A 16,664-nucleotide genomic window follows, 5' to 3' on the forward strand; every position below is an offset into this window, starting at 1 on the left:
CCTCATACTCAGACGTGAATTCACAACGGACCAATAGTCAACAAGAATAGGAATGTAGGTAGGTGACTTTTTTATCTTTGGAAGATGCATTTTGGCACACACCATTTATGTTGTACCTAGTACTGATCTGAGTCCTCACTGACTAATGTAGGTGCCTGAAGGCAGCATTACAAGACCTGCTGCTGCCCTCTGCTGGTTAACACGAGCTGCGCAGCGCTCTGATTGGTGGAGGGACGCCCCCCTTGTCCTGAGCGCGCGAATGCGCCTACGTCTCCAGTCGGCCCGGCTCAGTTAGCTGCTAGCCTAGCATCGTTCGGTGTGTGTGTGAAACAGAGCAGATCGCACAAGAGAAGAGCCTGAGATAAGGCTCTTTGTCTCCGCGTCTCAGTTAACCTCAAGTTTCTGTGGTCTATACCTGCAATGGCGGACAAGGAAGGTAAAGTGAAGGCGTTCCTTGTTGTTAGCGACGACTAACGCGGCAATCTGACATGTTTAACTAGCTACCAAGCTATCTGAGGTAGCAGCTAGCTGCCGTGGTCGCTCTGCTGGCCTTTGCCAGTTATAACAAAAGCCGGGTAATTTTTCATTGTGTGAGCTCTGAAAATATTGGTTTCATTTTGCGTCTCTTTTCGTATTGTTCGCTACCAGTCGACGTAGGCAACTAAATACCGTACTTGCAAATGAGTCCGTAGCGCGATTGGCTTCTAAATCGAAATAACTAGGTATGCTAACATTAGCAATAAGACAGTCGTGATAGCTAACTAAGATCACGGTGATCACGGTACTTCCATAGTGCTACATACTGAACATTAGCCAAGCCGGGAGTCAATTTATGTGACATTTGTCGTTCGAATAGACATTTATAAACCGCTATTGCTTAAGCGCCGTAACATTAACATGAATGCCTTGACTATAGCTGCGACACAGTTGCAGTTTCCCCATTACACTCATACTCTCTGTCAATGAAACAGACACATGTCGTTCGTGTTTGAGGTAAATGAACACCGATGTTGTTGTGGCTCGGTCATTCATCACTGGTCCTGTCGTCTCTCTCTCTGCCCTCTCAGCAGGTGCATTTGATGATGCAGTTGAGGAAAGGGTGATAAATGAGGAGTACAAGATATGGAAGAAAAACACTCCCTTCTTGTATGATCTGGTTATGACCCACGCTTTAGAGTGGCCCAGCCTTACTGCCCAGTGGCTGCCTGACGTCTCCAGGTACACACTTTTACACCACGAAACAATAGTAATGTTAATTCCTCCCTGTGTCTAACAGTATTCACTTTCTCAGTAAGTTTGAATGACATTCATTCTAAAACTTTTTCCCTTACCAGGCCAGAGGGGAAGGATTACAGTGTGCACCGGCTGGTGTTGGGCACTCACACATCTGATGAGCAGAATCACCTGGTCATTGCCAGCGTCCAGCTGCCCAATGATGACGCCCAGTTTGATGCCTCACATTATGACAGCGAAAAAGGAGGTTGGAGACTTCTCTTGTCACATGTTAAATAAGTGTGAATATTCAGTCAGGCACACATTTCATGTAATATATACTTATATTAAGTCCATGTGTTTTTAAGAGATAACATGAACATCACTGATCTTGTCGTAACCTGAGCAACATTATACAATAAAAATCAGTTGAATTAGTTAACTTAGTTCCCTAAGTCTTAAGCCAGAAAAGTATGTATTGCCTCCATACTATGTCTGAATACCATAAACATTATATCCTTTTATTTTTCTTCAGAGTTTGGAGGCTTTGGTTCTGTGAGTGGCAAGATTGAGATAGAAATCAAGATCAGCCATGAAGGAGAGGTGAACCGTGCCCGCTATATGCCCCAAAATCCCTGCATCATCGCCACCAAGACCCCCACCTCAGATGTGCTGGTGTTTGACTACACCAAGCACCCCTCCAAGCCAGGTACATAGATCACACACAGATAATGCTCATGCCTGTTGTTTGAACACGTTTTGATGGTAAGCACACACCTGTTTTGGTTATGCTGTGAAAGGATTAGACATTGTGCATTATTTTCATTGTTAACAGATGCTTCTGGTGAGTGTCGCCCTGATCTGCGCCTCAGAGGGCATCAGAAAGAAGGCTATGGTCTCTCCTGGAATCCAAATCTGTCCGGCTCACTACTTAGTGCGTCAGATGACCATGTAAGACTAAAGTCAGGCTTCATTGCTGTATGCTGGTACAATCAAGCATCTTTACATATTTGTGAAATTTTATTGGGCCACCAATCTAAACATACTCGGAACAGTAAACTCATGCTACATTACATGAATTTGTGTGAATATTGATGGATTTTTATCCTTCATCTTTCTTAATCTGTAGACGGTCTGTCTGTGGGACATAAGTGCTGTGCCAAAGGAGGGGAAGATAGTGGATGCGAAGACTATCTTCACTGGTCACACTGCTGTGGTGGAAGATGTCTCCTGGCACTTGCTTCATGAGTCACTCTTTGGATCTGTAGCAGATGACCAGAAGCTCATGATGTAAGAAACTTGATAATAAATCAAATCTGACAGGCAGTTCAAACAGTTCACTTGAAAAGTAATGCGGTTTTTCACAGTCAATACAATGATGTGTTATTTTTCACCTCAGTTGGGACACTCGTTCGAACAACACCTCCAAACCCAGCCATGCAGTGGATGCCCACACAGCAGAGGTCAACTGTTTGTCATTCAACCCTTACAGCGAGTTCATCCTTGCCTCTGGTTCTGCAGACAAGGTAATGGAATATTTCACCACATCTCTATCGTTGCTATTCAGTTTAAAGCTACCGTGGGTAATGAAGCTTTTTGTGTTTATTTTTGTTGGAATTTGCTTTATATCCCAACAGCAAATCTGGTATCTGTGGCTGTCGCATGCCTGTACTAAGCCCACCCAATCATTATCGAATGAAATGATTGGATGACCTACCTACCTGTCAACCTATGGACCTCCCTACTGGCGTGCGCTCTGCCCATGTCTCCTACAGGGCTAGGCAGTTGTTTTACTAAAGCTATAGCAAGGTAGTCGCACAAGAATGGCAGAGAAAGTGCAGCCAGAACTTTCCAATGCTGACGTGCTATTTTGACAGTTGACTGCTAACAATAACTATTCGTTGCTTACGTTCTTGATTAGACACATGTAAATGAGAAATGAAGTAGCTGGGTATGGTTAGCAATGACAACGATGAGCTGCGCTCCTCTCCTGAACCCTCTCATCCTCCAGCAGTAGTAAGGCAGTGTGCGTTCATGTGTGTTGGAAGTGGTTTTGGAGGGACACCTGGAGGAAGGGGATTTCTTTTTTTTTTTTTTTTTTTTTTGGTTGGATACTCTCCATGTTTAGTTTACTCTTGCTGGATTCTCCAATGTTTCCAGTCCCTGCTCTAATTTACAGCTTTAATGCTGTGATATCATGTGCATTTTATAACTCTTTGACTAAATGAATACTGGTGATAATATTGCTATATTGCTAAGTATAATGTGTCTCTCCCACCCACAGACCGTGGCTCTTTGGGACTTGAGAAACTTGAAACTGAAGCTGCATTCCTTCGAGTCACACAAAGATGAAATCTTCCAGGTATAATATTTATATTATAAAAAAATATGTATTTATCACTCATGACATTCTCTTGAAATAAGGGTATCAGGATATTTTCTGTTGAAATTTGTGTAGTCAGTTAAAAGACGATGGATGAAATTTGATCACACTGATGCAGTTGGAGATTGGAAGCTCATGAGTTCTCAGACAAATGAGTTTCTGATGTGCGAGTCTAAAGCATCCGCACTGGCCAAGCAAACACACTGAAATAAATGTTCCTGACAAATTCTTTGTGATGACAGTTTCAGTATTGTACATGTCCATTGCTATTTAGGGTGACATAGTTTGACTTATCTGACTGGCTGTTACAGGTTCAGTGGTCACCCCATAATGAGACCATACTGGCGTCCAGTGGAACAGACCGTCGTCTCAACGTCTGGGACCTCAGGTAAACAACATAACAGCCCCTAGTGTCCACAGAATGTGGCTGTGTTACATTTCAGCTCCGCTGCTGCTACTGGGATGATGTCCTACAACTCCAGTCAGTGTGATAATGTCCACCGGCCTGTGAACCAAGCGTCTCACCTATGATTCAAAAGCGTCTCTTTTCTCAGCTCTGCTTTCTTTACGTACCAGATAGTGATTTTGCTATCGCAATCTTATGGCTTTCCTTCTGCTAATGAACCCTGTTCATATAACCCACACAGATAAAATTAAAAGATGAGAGGAAATCTGTACTACAGTCATTGAAACTATGGTTGCTAAAGAACAGACCACTTATAGACTGTCCCCGTTTTTGTAGTAAAATCGGAGAGGAGCAGTCACCAGAAGATGCAGAGGATGGCCCCCCTGAGCTACTGGTGAGTCTCATTGAAGCCTGCTGAACTTTGAAAGTTGAGATTCTCTATTATTGGCAACATCATTTTTTGTCATTGTAATGAAAATGGTGGCTTTTTTTTCTGTGTAGTTTATCCACGGAGGCCACACAGCCAAGATCTCTGACTTCTCCTGGAACCCCAACGAGCCCTGGGTCATCTGCTCTGTTTCAGAAGACAACATTATGCAAGTCTGGCAAATGGTAAGACAGCTGAGACTACAGACTACTTACCTTACCTTACCTTTTACCAAAACTATTAACTAGAACGGGTCAGGCAGGGTTACAACATTTAAACTTATGTTATATTTTTACTTCAGCATTCCATACATACACTACAGTTCTGATGTAATTTCACTTTCCATCATTGTCTTTGTAATGTTTTCAGCTGCCTTGGCATCTGTTGAATTTTAGTACAAGGAGAATAACATTTTTACGTACAATAGGTGAAATTCAAGGAGGCCGATATTAAATTACAACGATTTCAGTTCATCTTTTTCTGGTTCTGCTGGAACCAAAAAATGCCACTGACTCATAAATTTGTCCTAACAACCTGACTGTATGTGACAAATGTCTGAAGCACTGATTCTCCTTTTAGGCTGAGAACATCTACAACGATGAAGATCCAGAGGGCTCGACAGACCCTGAAGCCACAGCGTAACACCTCTGGCTGCTGTGTGTCTTAACCTACAACCTCATCACAAACTGCCAAACTGCCCCATCAGTAGTTCCACGCAGCTACTTTCCCCCCCATCCCTCTCTACTTTACCGGTGGGACACGCCCTAAATCACTGTAAATACAACAAAGAATAGTCATGTGTAATCCTGATCCCCTTTGGAATACTCAAGTGAAGTACTCTTCTTGAACTGAGTAAATCATTGCATAAAGAATCTCACCAATGTTATTCGCAATGCTTGTAAAAGATGTATTTTTGTAACCAAATTGGCTCTCCGTCTACACTGAAATATTTTAGTCAATGCTTTTTCAGTATAAATAAAGTGAGTTTCTCAGACCTAATGTGTTGATCAAACCGCAACCCACGACAAGTGGTGACTCACAGTAACCTGCTGCTCAAGAGTGGGAACAGCTCCTTCTGCACAAGTTGGAAATGTTGCAGAAAAAAAACATTTTAAGTAAATCGTAGTTTGGCTTTTTGACTCGAAGCGCAGTGACAGCTGCTGTGGCTTTGATAAGAGGTTGTTTGCAGGTTAGCATACTTTCATTGCTTCAGTCTGGTCATCACCTATTTGCTCTGGACACTGATTTTCACACCAGCTACTTCTGAAAGAAATTACAATTTTGGAGTGAATTTGCATATGAAATGTCAATTTGTGGTCCCACCTCCCCTGCCCCAAGTCATACATTATTCATTTAAATGTTTTCGTGATATAGATTAGTGGTTGAACTTTTTCTATGTTCAATATTTGTACAGTGAGTGCATTCTTAATAAAATGTGTTTCATTAGTCTTCGGGCCCACTTGATGTATTGTCAGCATTTTTCAGTATGAATGTGTCACCTACATACTTTGTTCAAAGGTTCAGTGTTTTAAGATTGAAGTGTTTTTAAACAACCCTAAATAGTCCCTTTAGTCGGTTATGCCTCGTGACACTTTGGCCGGACCTTTTCATGTGTCGGGTGTGACGTCTCGGTGCTTTCCTGTCTGCCGAATGTTCTCACTCTGTTACACCGTGTCCCGCTGTTTAGCTCTTCAGCCGTGTTGCCCTTATAAGTACATGAAACCCCTCCGTGCTCCTCATGTAGCGACATTAACCCGCCGGTCATGCTCAGATTCCAGTGAACACAAAAGCTTTATTCATAACAAAAACCTTTCTACAAGCTGCAGCCTAGTTCATCTGACAGACTTCTAAAACGCCTGTCAAGCTTTTTTTAGCAACAGCTTGTCTCTTTGTGGGTATAAAGTGCATAAATTGAATCGTGGGAATTCACTATTTTGCAGATAAAAAATAATAGTTTGTAATTAAATCACTGAACTCCTTTTCTTTTTAAATCAAGAACATGCAATTATGTTTTCTCCTCAACGTCACACTTCTTATGGTCCTCAATGGCAGCCCTGGAAGGAAAATGTTTTAATTAGAACTATTCCCTCAAGGTTTTTTTTTTTTTTTTTTTTTTCAAATGATCATACAGAATAGATCTGCATGTCTTACCTGTACAGGAGCAGTTGTTTAGTTAGGCTGTCTCTCAACTCCTCCGTCTCTTTGGTTTTTCTCTTCTGGATGTTTAACTCAGTCTTCAGCTCTCTGCTGCTCTCCTCCAGGCAGTACACTGTCTCCTGTGAGAATGGCATAGCTTTGTGCATTACTTTACGTTTTATTGATGACCAGCTGAAGTCCATTTCTCATGTCTCCCCTACCAGCCATCTTTCTTACCTTGTACTGCCCGACATCCTCTCTCCTCTGTATGTGAATTAGTTTGAGCTTCTCCTCCAAGCAAGCCCTCTGCAGCTTCAACTTTTGGATCTCTTCCTTTAGGGGTCTCAGCTGCGCCCTCAGCTCCTGGGCCTGGTCTTTGGCTTTTACCAGGGCTCCAGCTGTTACCTCCCTCCTCTTCAGCAACGCCAGCAAAATGGGTTCATACCTGGTCAAGACAACCATTGACAATGAGACAATTGAGAATAATTATTGTGACTAAATAAAAACATATTTTTTACTCAGGTAGAATGGGTTCTAGGCAAAGAGAGCACCTGTCTTCCAGCGCTTTCAGCCCACCCTGCAGATACTGCTGGATGTCCACGCAGGAGTGCCTCCTGCACTGGGTCAGCTCGTCCTGGGTGTTGGAAGTCTGACTGGAGCTCTGGGCATGAAGCTCTGTTTGAAGGGCCAAGAGCTGTTGTTGTTGGGCCGTCCTGAACTGGGAACCCTCTTCTGTCAGCTGGATCACCAGTGACTGCAGCTTCTCCTGGAAGATGGGAAGACAGATTTGTATGTGGAGCTTTTTTTAGTGATGTGATCAACTGATGATGATTTTTCTTGAGGAGTTTCTTACCTCTTCCCTCTTCAGCAGCTCGACCTCACGGTGCTGGGTGTGCAGGGCAACCTGGTTTTGAGCACAGTCCCGAGCCATGGCGAACAGCCTCCTCTTCAGCTTCCTGAGCTCCTCCTGCAGGCCCTGTCTCTCCAGGTTCACCTTCCACAGCCTTCTCTCCTCCTCTGCTCTCTCCTCCCTAAGGCTCTGAATCTCCCTCTTCCTCTCCTCTCTTCTCCCCTCTTCCTCCCTCTTCAGTGCATTCATCAACTGTACCACTTTGCTATCAATGGGCTCCTCTATCCCTTCATTGCTACCCTCTGCCCCCTCTTTATCTTTATCCCCTCTCAACTCCAGCACCTCCACCAGCAGTTCCACCCTCCTCGTCTCTAACCGCTGTACCTCCTCTATGCACGCCTCCATCTGAGACCCTAATGCGCTGAGGTCATTCACGCCAGATCTCAGATCAGTGGTGTTCAACTTGGTCTCCTGTCCCTCTTCAGCTGGCAATTCAGTGTTGTCTACTTCAATCCCAGCTACATCTCCATTCGTGTATGTGTACTCATCAGTAGAGATGTATCCTGTGTTTGTCACATCACAGTGCATAGGGTCGTTTTCTGTGCTTTCCAATGGCATTGATGGCTCTGAAAACCCAAACTGAGGGTCAAGAACCCCCTCTGTTGTTTTCAGATCCCCTTGCATTTCCATTCTTTCCACTGAGAAGCCGTCCATACTGTCACAGGGAAGCAGGGAACTCTGCTGACTTCCATTTGTTGCCGAATCTACTGTCGCCTCAGTTCTGTTCTCCTGGGAAACTTCATCGCCAACTGCACGTTGACCAGCCCAGAAACCTAACTGCATAGGGCGGGTCTCCAACTTCACTGGCCTCTCTTGCTGAATAGGCACCAGTGTTGCACCCCGACAAAGATTAGGATTTGTACTGATGTGTACGTATTCTTGGCTTTCATCTACAGCCCAGTCTTGAGGCTCAAAGTCCATCCCAGTCTCGTCCATACAGCTCTCCAGCATGGCCAACATCCCCAACAGCTGACCCTCATACTCCACCATGCTGTCACTGAGTTTGTTACCCGCCGAAGTTAGAGGCATTTCTCTCTGGCGAGAAACATCTGTGGTCACTCCACACCTGTTGATGATGGCGCCCAGGTCTTGTGACTGAGCTTGTGCTTGCTGGTCTCCTGTTCCAGTCCTATCCATGTGTGTGTCGATGTAGCTTGTGGAAAGATAGGCTTGGGGAGAAATGCTGCTTTCTCCATAGCTCTCCTTTGTGTCTTCCTCTTTGCTGTGGCAGTGAGTTGATTCGGTCAGGCTTGTTTCATTGTAACTTGCTGAGAAGTGAGAGCTGAAAGGAATACCGGTGAGCTCCTCGCAGCTTTTCAGTAACTCATCCATCTCCTGTAAGTATGGCTTAATCAAGGCTGATTGAGTCAGGTGAGTTCCTGTGAAGGTGAGCCCAGATTGTCCCGTGTTGCACTCTCTTTGTTCCATCGGGGTCACGTCTGGATCCGCTTCCTCCTCTTTAATGAAAAGAGGCTCGAACCTAGCAGATGAAATGTTATCATCCAGGTCCTCCATTGGTTCAGCCTAATCCTTGTAACCAATTTCGATGTAGCAGTCCCCTCTAGAACCGTCTCATCCCTTGACAAAAGCAGATTCGTATGTTAGACAGCGTAGTTGATGCATATTAAGCATGATAGCTGTGGTGGCTGGCAGTCGTGTCGCATGTCATAAATATTAGGCCTGCCCTGCATTGATGACATGTTAACAGACGAGTTAGATTAATATGTTGGCCAGATGTCTGCATAAGCTCTGTTGATGTCATTAACAGCTACAGGCATGTAGAGCAAGGGGTCAGTTTAGCAGAGGTATGCTACCAGCAGCTGTCCCACCAGTCTGGATGCCCCAAGGACCAACTGACTGCTTGGCAATGATCAGACACACACCTCAAACAAGCCTATTCATGGATTCACATGAACACCGCGACAGCACTAGTGTAAACACACACAAAGGGCTTTTGTCTGAAGTTTCAGCAAGTGGCATTGTGCAGAGTACATTAGAGAACAGATTATCATAACATGTCACTGTGCCGATGGATGGGCATTTGCACTCTCCGCCGGTGAATAATGTGGCTGTAATTACACCCTTCAAGGTGTTTGCCAAGACTGGCCAGAGACTCCCTGAGAGTAAATTGGTCAAATTGTCCCAATGCTGTCATTGGCAGAGATTAGTAATGTAGCCCGGGCATGGAAAACAAGCATGACATTCATTTGATAGCTGCTTTTTCCTCGCCAAAACCTCCTTGGCCGATTCTTCAAGACGCGGCTCCAGCGTTGGTATTAAACTAGGTCAGATACAAAAATCTACAGCGTGTGTGTCCCCACTACTTCAGGACTGCATGGCTGACCAAAGCCCTGGGGAAGGCATGACGGTCAGCAGCTGTCTTGCTGCAGGACAGGCATGGGCACAAGTCGCATTCCTTCAGACCTCCACCACCCAGAGACAGCACTGGCCTATATTTGCTGAGCGTTCTGAACGTTTGCCTTTCTTCTCACGTTTAACATGAAAAACAAACTTTCTTCTAAACTTCATGTGACACACGCTTCGTTTTTTACTGCAAAATTAGTTCATAGAGTTTTTTTTCAGAGATTCTTGAGAGCAGCATTAATGGTCTGGTGTTATTTTTTCATTTCTTTAGGAGTTTCCATTCAAATTTGATTAACATCAATTACAAAAACCATCAGATGTAAATATGAGATATATTTGCACTTACTTCTTTGCATGTTCTTGTTTCTCCTGCCCTTACACCGTATCCTCAGGATGAATCCGTTGGAAATGAGTTGTGGTCCGAACGACAAAGCAAAGTGAGCGGGAGTAGTGTGTGCAGATGAACTGAGAGACGGAGGGGGGGTGAAGGGGGGGTGGTAAAGACAGTTGACCCAGCCTCTCTCCCTCAGTCAGTGTGCTGCTATGTGTGACCATGACTACCTCAAATCTGTTTAGGTTTATTAATAAACACTGGGCTGGGAGAACAAGGAGCCACAGCAGGCTGGTTCAACATGAGAGAGGAAGGATCTGCAGGAATAAAGCTCTACACCTGGTAGCCATATGTACCTTACAACCAGTTTGTCTCATTTTATATTTATTGCAACAGGTTATTGCATCAACAACCTCCCTGAAAGGCTGACGTGTTTTTATTGTCAGAAAACCTGCATTTTCATGAATCAAGTGACTTGATATACAAGCAGTAATCTGCAATATTTCAAGATATCAAAGCTATTTCAGATTAAAGGGAAGGTGAAACTGCATTAGAAAGTACAATGAAATAATTCACTGGTTATATGTTTCGTTAGTTTTAAGAAAAGCTGGATTGGATCATCACTTGCTGTATCAGTAGAACTTGTCGCACACAGACATCTCTCAGTTTGTACTTCTGTAATTCCAGGTTGACTGATGGAGTTACAGCTGGATGCATTTATTATGGCTGTTGAGAGTTGGGTGTGCGTTTATGATGAAAGGGAACATGGCTCCAGGATTCCAGCCGTGCCTCCTCATTATCGAGGAGTCTTTAAATAGCTCCCTGCACTTTTCTGTCCGCTTCCCATGGGAGGATCGGTTTTCCCCTAAACTTCTGACCCTGACAATGGACCACAGGTGGTCTTCTGTAGTCTGAGGAGAGGACGGAGAGGTAAAAGACATGAGAATTTGTGGCAGGAGTAGAAGAAAGGTTCCAGGGATAGAGGAGGAGATGGTGAAATGTTGAGTTAGACAGATCTATCTATCTTTTACTCATTTGACATACTACAGACTTAATTTTAGGCACCAACAGTTTAACATCCATTTGATATCTATATCTATATCTATATCTATATCTATATCGATATCTATACACACACACACACACATATATATGTATATATATATATATATATATATATATATATGTTTGAGGATATGTTTTTTTCCTTACTTTTCATATTTCATACCTTGTGTTACACACTATTTTAACAGTCACCACTAGATGGCCTCATTGTTTAATTTTAAACTCCTCATATTAAAGGTAACCTAAAAGGAAGTACTGATCTGTCTAATTTTAGTTCAGTAAAAGTGTTTCAACCTCTCAACCCAGTGTTTCTGCAGGCTTTTCTATGAATACAGAAATTAATTTAATAGTAGTAAATACAGGATGAAAGTATTAATATTTTACCACTACTATTATGTAGTGTAACAAGAATACAGACATGAAACAAGTTTTTCATAAAGCTGTTGATAACTGTTCACCTGCTTTTCTCTGTGTTTTTCTGTCATGTTACTTTCTAAAGTCTAATTAATGCTTTAGAAAGCGATGAAGAAAGGGACTGAGCCTGTTCTACACTGTGAAATGAACAAAGCTAAACTAAGGATAATTCACTGCAAATCGCACTTCACAGTATTTACATGACCCTTTTCACCAAATACACTTTTATTTTCTGTTAACGCCCTAGAAGATAGCGATGGTCACTCTTTCGACATTCTGACTCAGTGTTTCCATGACAAGATTACATCCCTTGTGTTTAAGAGGAGATGTAATGTTTATCTAATTCACCCTTGTTGACCACTGTGACTCTATGTGTTTTGGCAAGTCTAGGCTTTGGGAGAGAGACAGTAATTCACATGAAGTGTCCGGGGATTATCTGCTTCAGCGCTGTTGTGCTGATGCACACCCAAACAGCCACTGGGATCTAGAGAGAGAGACGTTGAGACTCTCCCTCACTTGCCTGCCAAACAAAATCATCATCTTTTCAGCTCTTCTTTGACTCTTATCTATCATGCAATCATAGAGGATGGAGAGATCATCAGTGTGTGTCTGTGTGTGGGTGGGTGGATGTAGAGTCAGACAAGGGGAAACCAAATATTTAAGGGGGCGTTGTGGTCGAGAACTGAATGTCCCACTGAGATAGGCCATATGCTGGACGCTCACTTGGACTGGTCTGTTACTGTCTGCTCCAATCTGCAGTACTGTCCAAACTCACCAGAACATCCTGTCAGTGCGTCCTCCTCTTCCTGCTGTTTCTCTTCTCTCACCATCCCTTAATCTGACTCACAAACAGAAGTACGGCATCACTGCACAAAGAAAACAGAACTTATTTTTCTGTGCCACTTGTTTCCTTTGGGATTGGATGTGAGACATAGAAGGTTTCTAAAGTTCACATTTTCTGCCATGCAGGGCTGGCAGGACAGGATTTCTTGGCTCAAAATCTGGCTTTGATGGAGGAGCACCTGTGCAGAACCTTGTGTAGTGTCCTATACACTAAAATCTGTTCTGGGATTGGTCAGGCTTCCTGGCGATCATCTGTTCTTGTGTATTTTCTGACACCTGTGCTGGTTGGTGGGCACACTCAACGCCTCTTCATAACACAGTACGCATCTCATTCTAAACTAAATGTATGGTTCACAGACATGTGGTCCATTGTTTGCTTTGAATGCATTTTCCAAGAATAGTTTGGGGGAAGGAATCTTTGCTTTTCATCTAAAAGCATCCTTTATGGGCGGTTCCTTTCTGGTTGCTCTCATGGTTTTATTCAAATCTGGTGGTCTCACTATGTTTGGCCTTCAGGGATTTAAGATTTTTGTTTGTGTGATTTAGAATTAAAGTGGGTAGACATTGCTGCAGAATAGTAGCCATAAAATAGCGGATATAGCACCTAAACAAACCACCGATGATGACTTCATTTAGAGGACAATCGAGTGGTCATAATTTTGGTTGCACATCTGCTTTCCAAAACAGCCTGCCTTCTGCTGCTAAGATAACAGATAAAGTGCCTTGCTCAAGGGCAACTTGGCAACTGCTTATTGTGGTCAGAGAACATTGCTCTTTCAGTTTCCCCAGGCACATCTTCTCAGCTGGTCTGGGAATTTGAACACTTCCAAACTCAAACTTCTGTTCTTGCCCTTCGTGTCCTGCCGGCCGTCACCTCGTGCATCACACAGCATTGTCCCACAATGGCTAAGTGGGTTTTAATGACGGTGACCTTATCGGGTGTTTATTCTAAAGAGAGTGCCTGTGCACGTAATTGTCAGCCACCATCTCCTCGCTGTCATCAGCCACCCAGTGTTTGTACCAGTTGGCTTTTCACGGTCTTCAGGGATCACTCAATATAATGGTGTAGGGGGCCTCATCTACCTTCTTCACTGTGTTTTTCCCCTGTTCTGGATTAAGCATGTGACCTCTATTTAAAGACTATGGGCACGCTTACCCTTGAAAAGGCAGAGCAGCTATGGCTTGTTCTCACAGCGCTTTGGTTAGCTTTGTTGTTGGTCTTTTCAGACCAGTCTACTGCTCTTTAAAATTGAAATATAGTCTTTGTAAGGAACTTTCACATGTCCCAGCAGTTTTTCTAATGTTGCAAAAAGTGTTGGGACAGAGCCCAGATTTCTTTAATGTTGCATCAACCGTTTCTGACAATTGTTCATTGTTCAGCGTACCATCTTAACACTGTTGCACAGTCACAACCAGTTCCCATGAAGGGACACTGCAGATGAAAACAGCTGATATGGAGAGAGGAGACGAGCTGACAGCGATGAGATCACACGCTCAGTCAGTGAGGATCACAGTGTGGGTTCAGTCATGGGCGGCAGACTTCATCTACAGAGAAAACAGCGTCAACACTGAAACCTCCAGGTGATGCTCAGTCCTGGACTTTGTGAATCTTTTGCCAAAGATTTTAGATTAAAACAGAGACCCATCTTACATCAGTGTATTGGTGTTTTTATGTGTTGAACAGCCTGTTTGTGTATATACAAGGCTGCGTGTATGATCTTGTGTGTAATGTCTGCATTTGCTCCCGGCCTATAGTATTCCTCTCAACAAGGTCGTTCATCTGATGTGTTTGTAAGTTCTGTAATTCCCCCCCTGCAAAAAACAAATCTCCTGCCAGCTGTGTGACATAATTCATCTCAGTGGTGGGATAATTCAGTCACTATGGAGACAGTTGGGTGTATTGTTGACTTGTTTTAGGAAATATTCCTGAGGTTTTAGTCATGCTAGCAGCATCGTTCTTGAAATGGCAATGCCAGTCTGGCTGTTGGCCGATCGATGGATCGTTATGTTGGTCCACCACTTTGATCCAGACTAAAATATCCAACATAGCTATTGGATGGATTAGGATGAAACATTGTATAGTAGCGTCTGTGTAGATAGGAAAACAGAAGGCTTGAGACAGAGGTCAGGTGCAGACCAACCAGGTGTGTACTTCACCCCCAGAAAGATAAAGTAACAATAACAGCCAAACTGGCAGCCTTATATAGCCCACCACTGGCATCGACCTTAACCCCTACCAGAGTTTAGGGAAATCTGCTCCTCACCTGACATCAAAACTATACAAAACACTACAAATACATTAAAAATATCTATCCTACACTAATATATGTGTATGTGTACATGATCTTGAGTTATGTTACATATTACAACAGAAAACCTGAACAGCAGATTAAATTACATGGACACCCCTACATTAATTACGACATGGTATCTCCTGGAACCTTTAAATTGGGGATCGGCTATCCTGGGGATTTAGGCTGAATACCCCGGAGAAGAGGTACAGCAGAGGTGAGCGGCCCGAACACAACCATTACATGTTATATTACTGCACAATCAAGCATCAGTTAGCGCTTCCGTCAATCAATCATTGATCTGGCAAATGTTAACAATGAGCACTTTATGTTGAGGTAACCAAAGTAGCCAAAGTGAGTGCAGATGTTTGTCTTTACATGGCCGGCCTTCAATCAATTCCAGCTGAGAGGCAGCTGCAGCATCTACAGAACACACACCATGAATACATGTAACAGTTTCAATAAAGACACTCAGCCCTCCAAGTTTGTGCCCTCTTCTGCTTACCAGCCCTTTACGCAAATTGTGCCACCAAATACTAGTAATGAAGAGGACCTTCACCATGACAGACATTTTTTGTTTTAAGCAAAATATCTCAACAACTATGTCATGGATTGCCATGAAATTTGGCACCAGTATCCATGGTGCCAGATGGTCGGTACCCTAGTAAAATGTCATGTTGACAACTGGGAGGGATTGCAGTGAAATTTGGTACAGACATTCATATCCAAGTCTAACTTTAAACCTCATCTGCCACCATCATCAAGTAATAATAAAAAAGCAGTGTCCAATACTTGACCAAATACCTGCAAAACTAATGATGTTCCCATTAGTCAAAGCTGTACTTCTTTCTATGCTAACTGCTCTATCAAATGTGAACATGTTAATGCACTAAATGAAGTCCTGGTCCACTTTTACACTGGTATATGCAAAAATACAATTGAAGTGCTGTCAAGAGATGCCAAACCAACAGTAGGTCCGACCCATCTTTGCCATAGCTGGATTTGTAATTTCGCAATCGGGTCTCGTCCAAAACCAGCAAAGTTGGCAGCAGTTGTGGGCGTGTTGGATTATGTAGCAGTGACCTTTGTTCTTCACTAAAAGAGGCAGAGTAACTGTACATTTATGTGCTCACATGTAAAATCTCCTGTTAGCAGGGTTAGCACCCGCGCTATTTTGCCCACATCTGCCATTGCACAAAATCAGTCAAATTCACTCTGACGTGTTTCCTCTGTCTGCTTGCCAGACACCCTGGAAGGAGTTTTTTAAAAGGTCTGTTTTGCGGACAAAAAGCTGAATTTGTGTGTGGACTAAAAAGCCTAAATGCATTGAAAAAGTTTTTAAAGGATCCGTGTATGTATGGCGAGGCATAAGATGTGTTTGCATTTAGCTCTAAGCCGCACTTTGCCTAAGTACAGCCTCACAGAGCTGCCAGCACGGCTGCAGACTCACTGTCTTGTTTCAATATTAGTATACACGGGTCTCGCTTGGGTCCAGCCGGAGAAGGAGACGGAGAGCACACCAACATATTATTCAGCACACTAGCTTGTTTAAATTGTAGCATTCCTCCGGTCTTACTTGTCTCTCTCGAGCAGAGACTCACCCAGGCCTTACTGGTGCCTCTTTAGCGCAACAGTGTGTCATAAAGGCACCAAAAGGACACTCTGTCCACCTGAAGCTCGCTCCAAACCCAAATATAGAGTACGAGGCTCAGATCTGAAGTCAGTGTTGTTGCTGCTGTGAGTCATAGGCTGGTGTGTGCACACATGTCCGTGTGCATGTGTGTTTGCATCCTTAAGACGAGCTGCAGTTTGCTGTTTTAACACAGCTAATGGTATGGTCTAAATATAAGTTGGAGGTACTTCAGGAATTATTAAGATGCAA

General features: G+C 43.5%; 2 protein-coding genes across 3 annotated transcripts; one reads left to right on the plus strand and one right to left on the minus strand.

The window, feature by feature from the left end:
• Positions 1-278: 278 nt before the first annotated feature.
• rbbp4 (retinoblastoma binding protein 4) lies at positions 279-5,877 on the plus strand. Of its 2 annotated transcripts, none has more exons than XM_041954859.1 (12): positions 279-436; positions 1,068-1,218; positions 1,335-1,480; positions 1,748-1,921; positions 2,048-2,163; positions 2,342-2,502; positions 2,612-2,738; positions 3,497-3,574; positions 3,907-3,983; positions 4,338-4,395; positions 4,503-4,613; positions 5,008-5,877. In XM_041954859.1, the coding sequence occupies exons 1-12, from the start codon at positions 421-423 to the stop codon at positions 5,068-5,070; spliced, it is 1,278 nt and encodes a 425-aa protein (XP_041810793.1). In that variant the 5' UTR covers positions 279-420; the 3' UTR covers positions 5,071-5,877. The 2 variants fall into 2 exon arrangements, with proteins under 2 accessions (XP_041810793.1, XP_041810794.1); XM_041954860.1 differs by having other exon boundaries at positions 281-436; positions 1,071-1,218.
• Positions 5,878-6,220: 343 nt separating this feature from the next.
• sync (syncoilin, intermediate filament protein) lies at positions 6,221-10,264 on the minus strand. The gene is made up of 6 exons (XM_041954858.1): positions 10,185-10,264; positions 7,418-9,052; positions 7,116-7,330; positions 6,802-7,009; positions 6,580-6,704; positions 6,221-6,482 (listed from the first exon to the last, which is right to left on the minus strand). The coding sequence occupies exons 2-6, from the start codon at positions 8,987-8,989 to the stop codon at positions 6,434-6,436; spliced, it is 2,169 nt and encodes a 722-aa protein (XP_041810792.1). The 5' UTR covers positions 8,990-9,052; positions 10,185-10,264; the 3' UTR covers positions 6,221-6,433.
• Positions 10,265-16,664: the final 6,400 nt, after the last annotated feature.

The sequence above is a fragment of the Chelmon rostratus genome, chromosome 16, assembly GCF_017976325.1.
Source record: "Chelmon rostratus isolate fCheRos1 chromosome 16, fCheRos1.pri, whole genome shotgun sequence".
NCBI classification, from domain to species: Eukaryota; Metazoa; Chordata; class Actinopteri; order Chaetodontiformes; family Chaetodontidae; genus Chelmon; species Chelmon rostratus.

What these genes read in the sequence shown, in the direction of transcription:
- rbbp4 (XM_041954859.1), top strand. An exon ending in TGGCTGCCTGACGTCTCCAG is followed by an intron (nt 1,219 to 1,334) that starts GTACACACTTTT and finishes TTCCCTTACCAG; the next exon opens with GCCAGAGGGGAAGGATTACA. An exon ending in ACAAAGATGAAATCTTCCAG is followed by an intron (nt 3,575 to 3,906) that starts GTATAATATTTA and finishes TGGCTGTTACAG; the next exon opens with GTTCAGTGGTCACCCCATAA.
- sync (XM_041954858.1), bottom strand. Translation starts at nt 8,989, where the DNA reads ATGGAGGACCTGGATGATAACATTTCATCTGCTAGGTTCGAGCCTCTT. An exon ending in AGCTGCTGAAGAGGGAAGAG is followed by an intron (nt 7,331 to 7,417) that starts GTAAGAAACTCC and finishes CCCATCTTCCAG; the next exon opens with GAGAAGCTGCAGTCACTGGT. An exon ending in AAACAACTGCTCCTGTACAG is followed by an intron (nt 6,483 to 6,579) that starts GTAAGACATGCA and finishes TTTTCCTTCCAG; the next exon opens with GGCTGCCATTGAGGACCATA.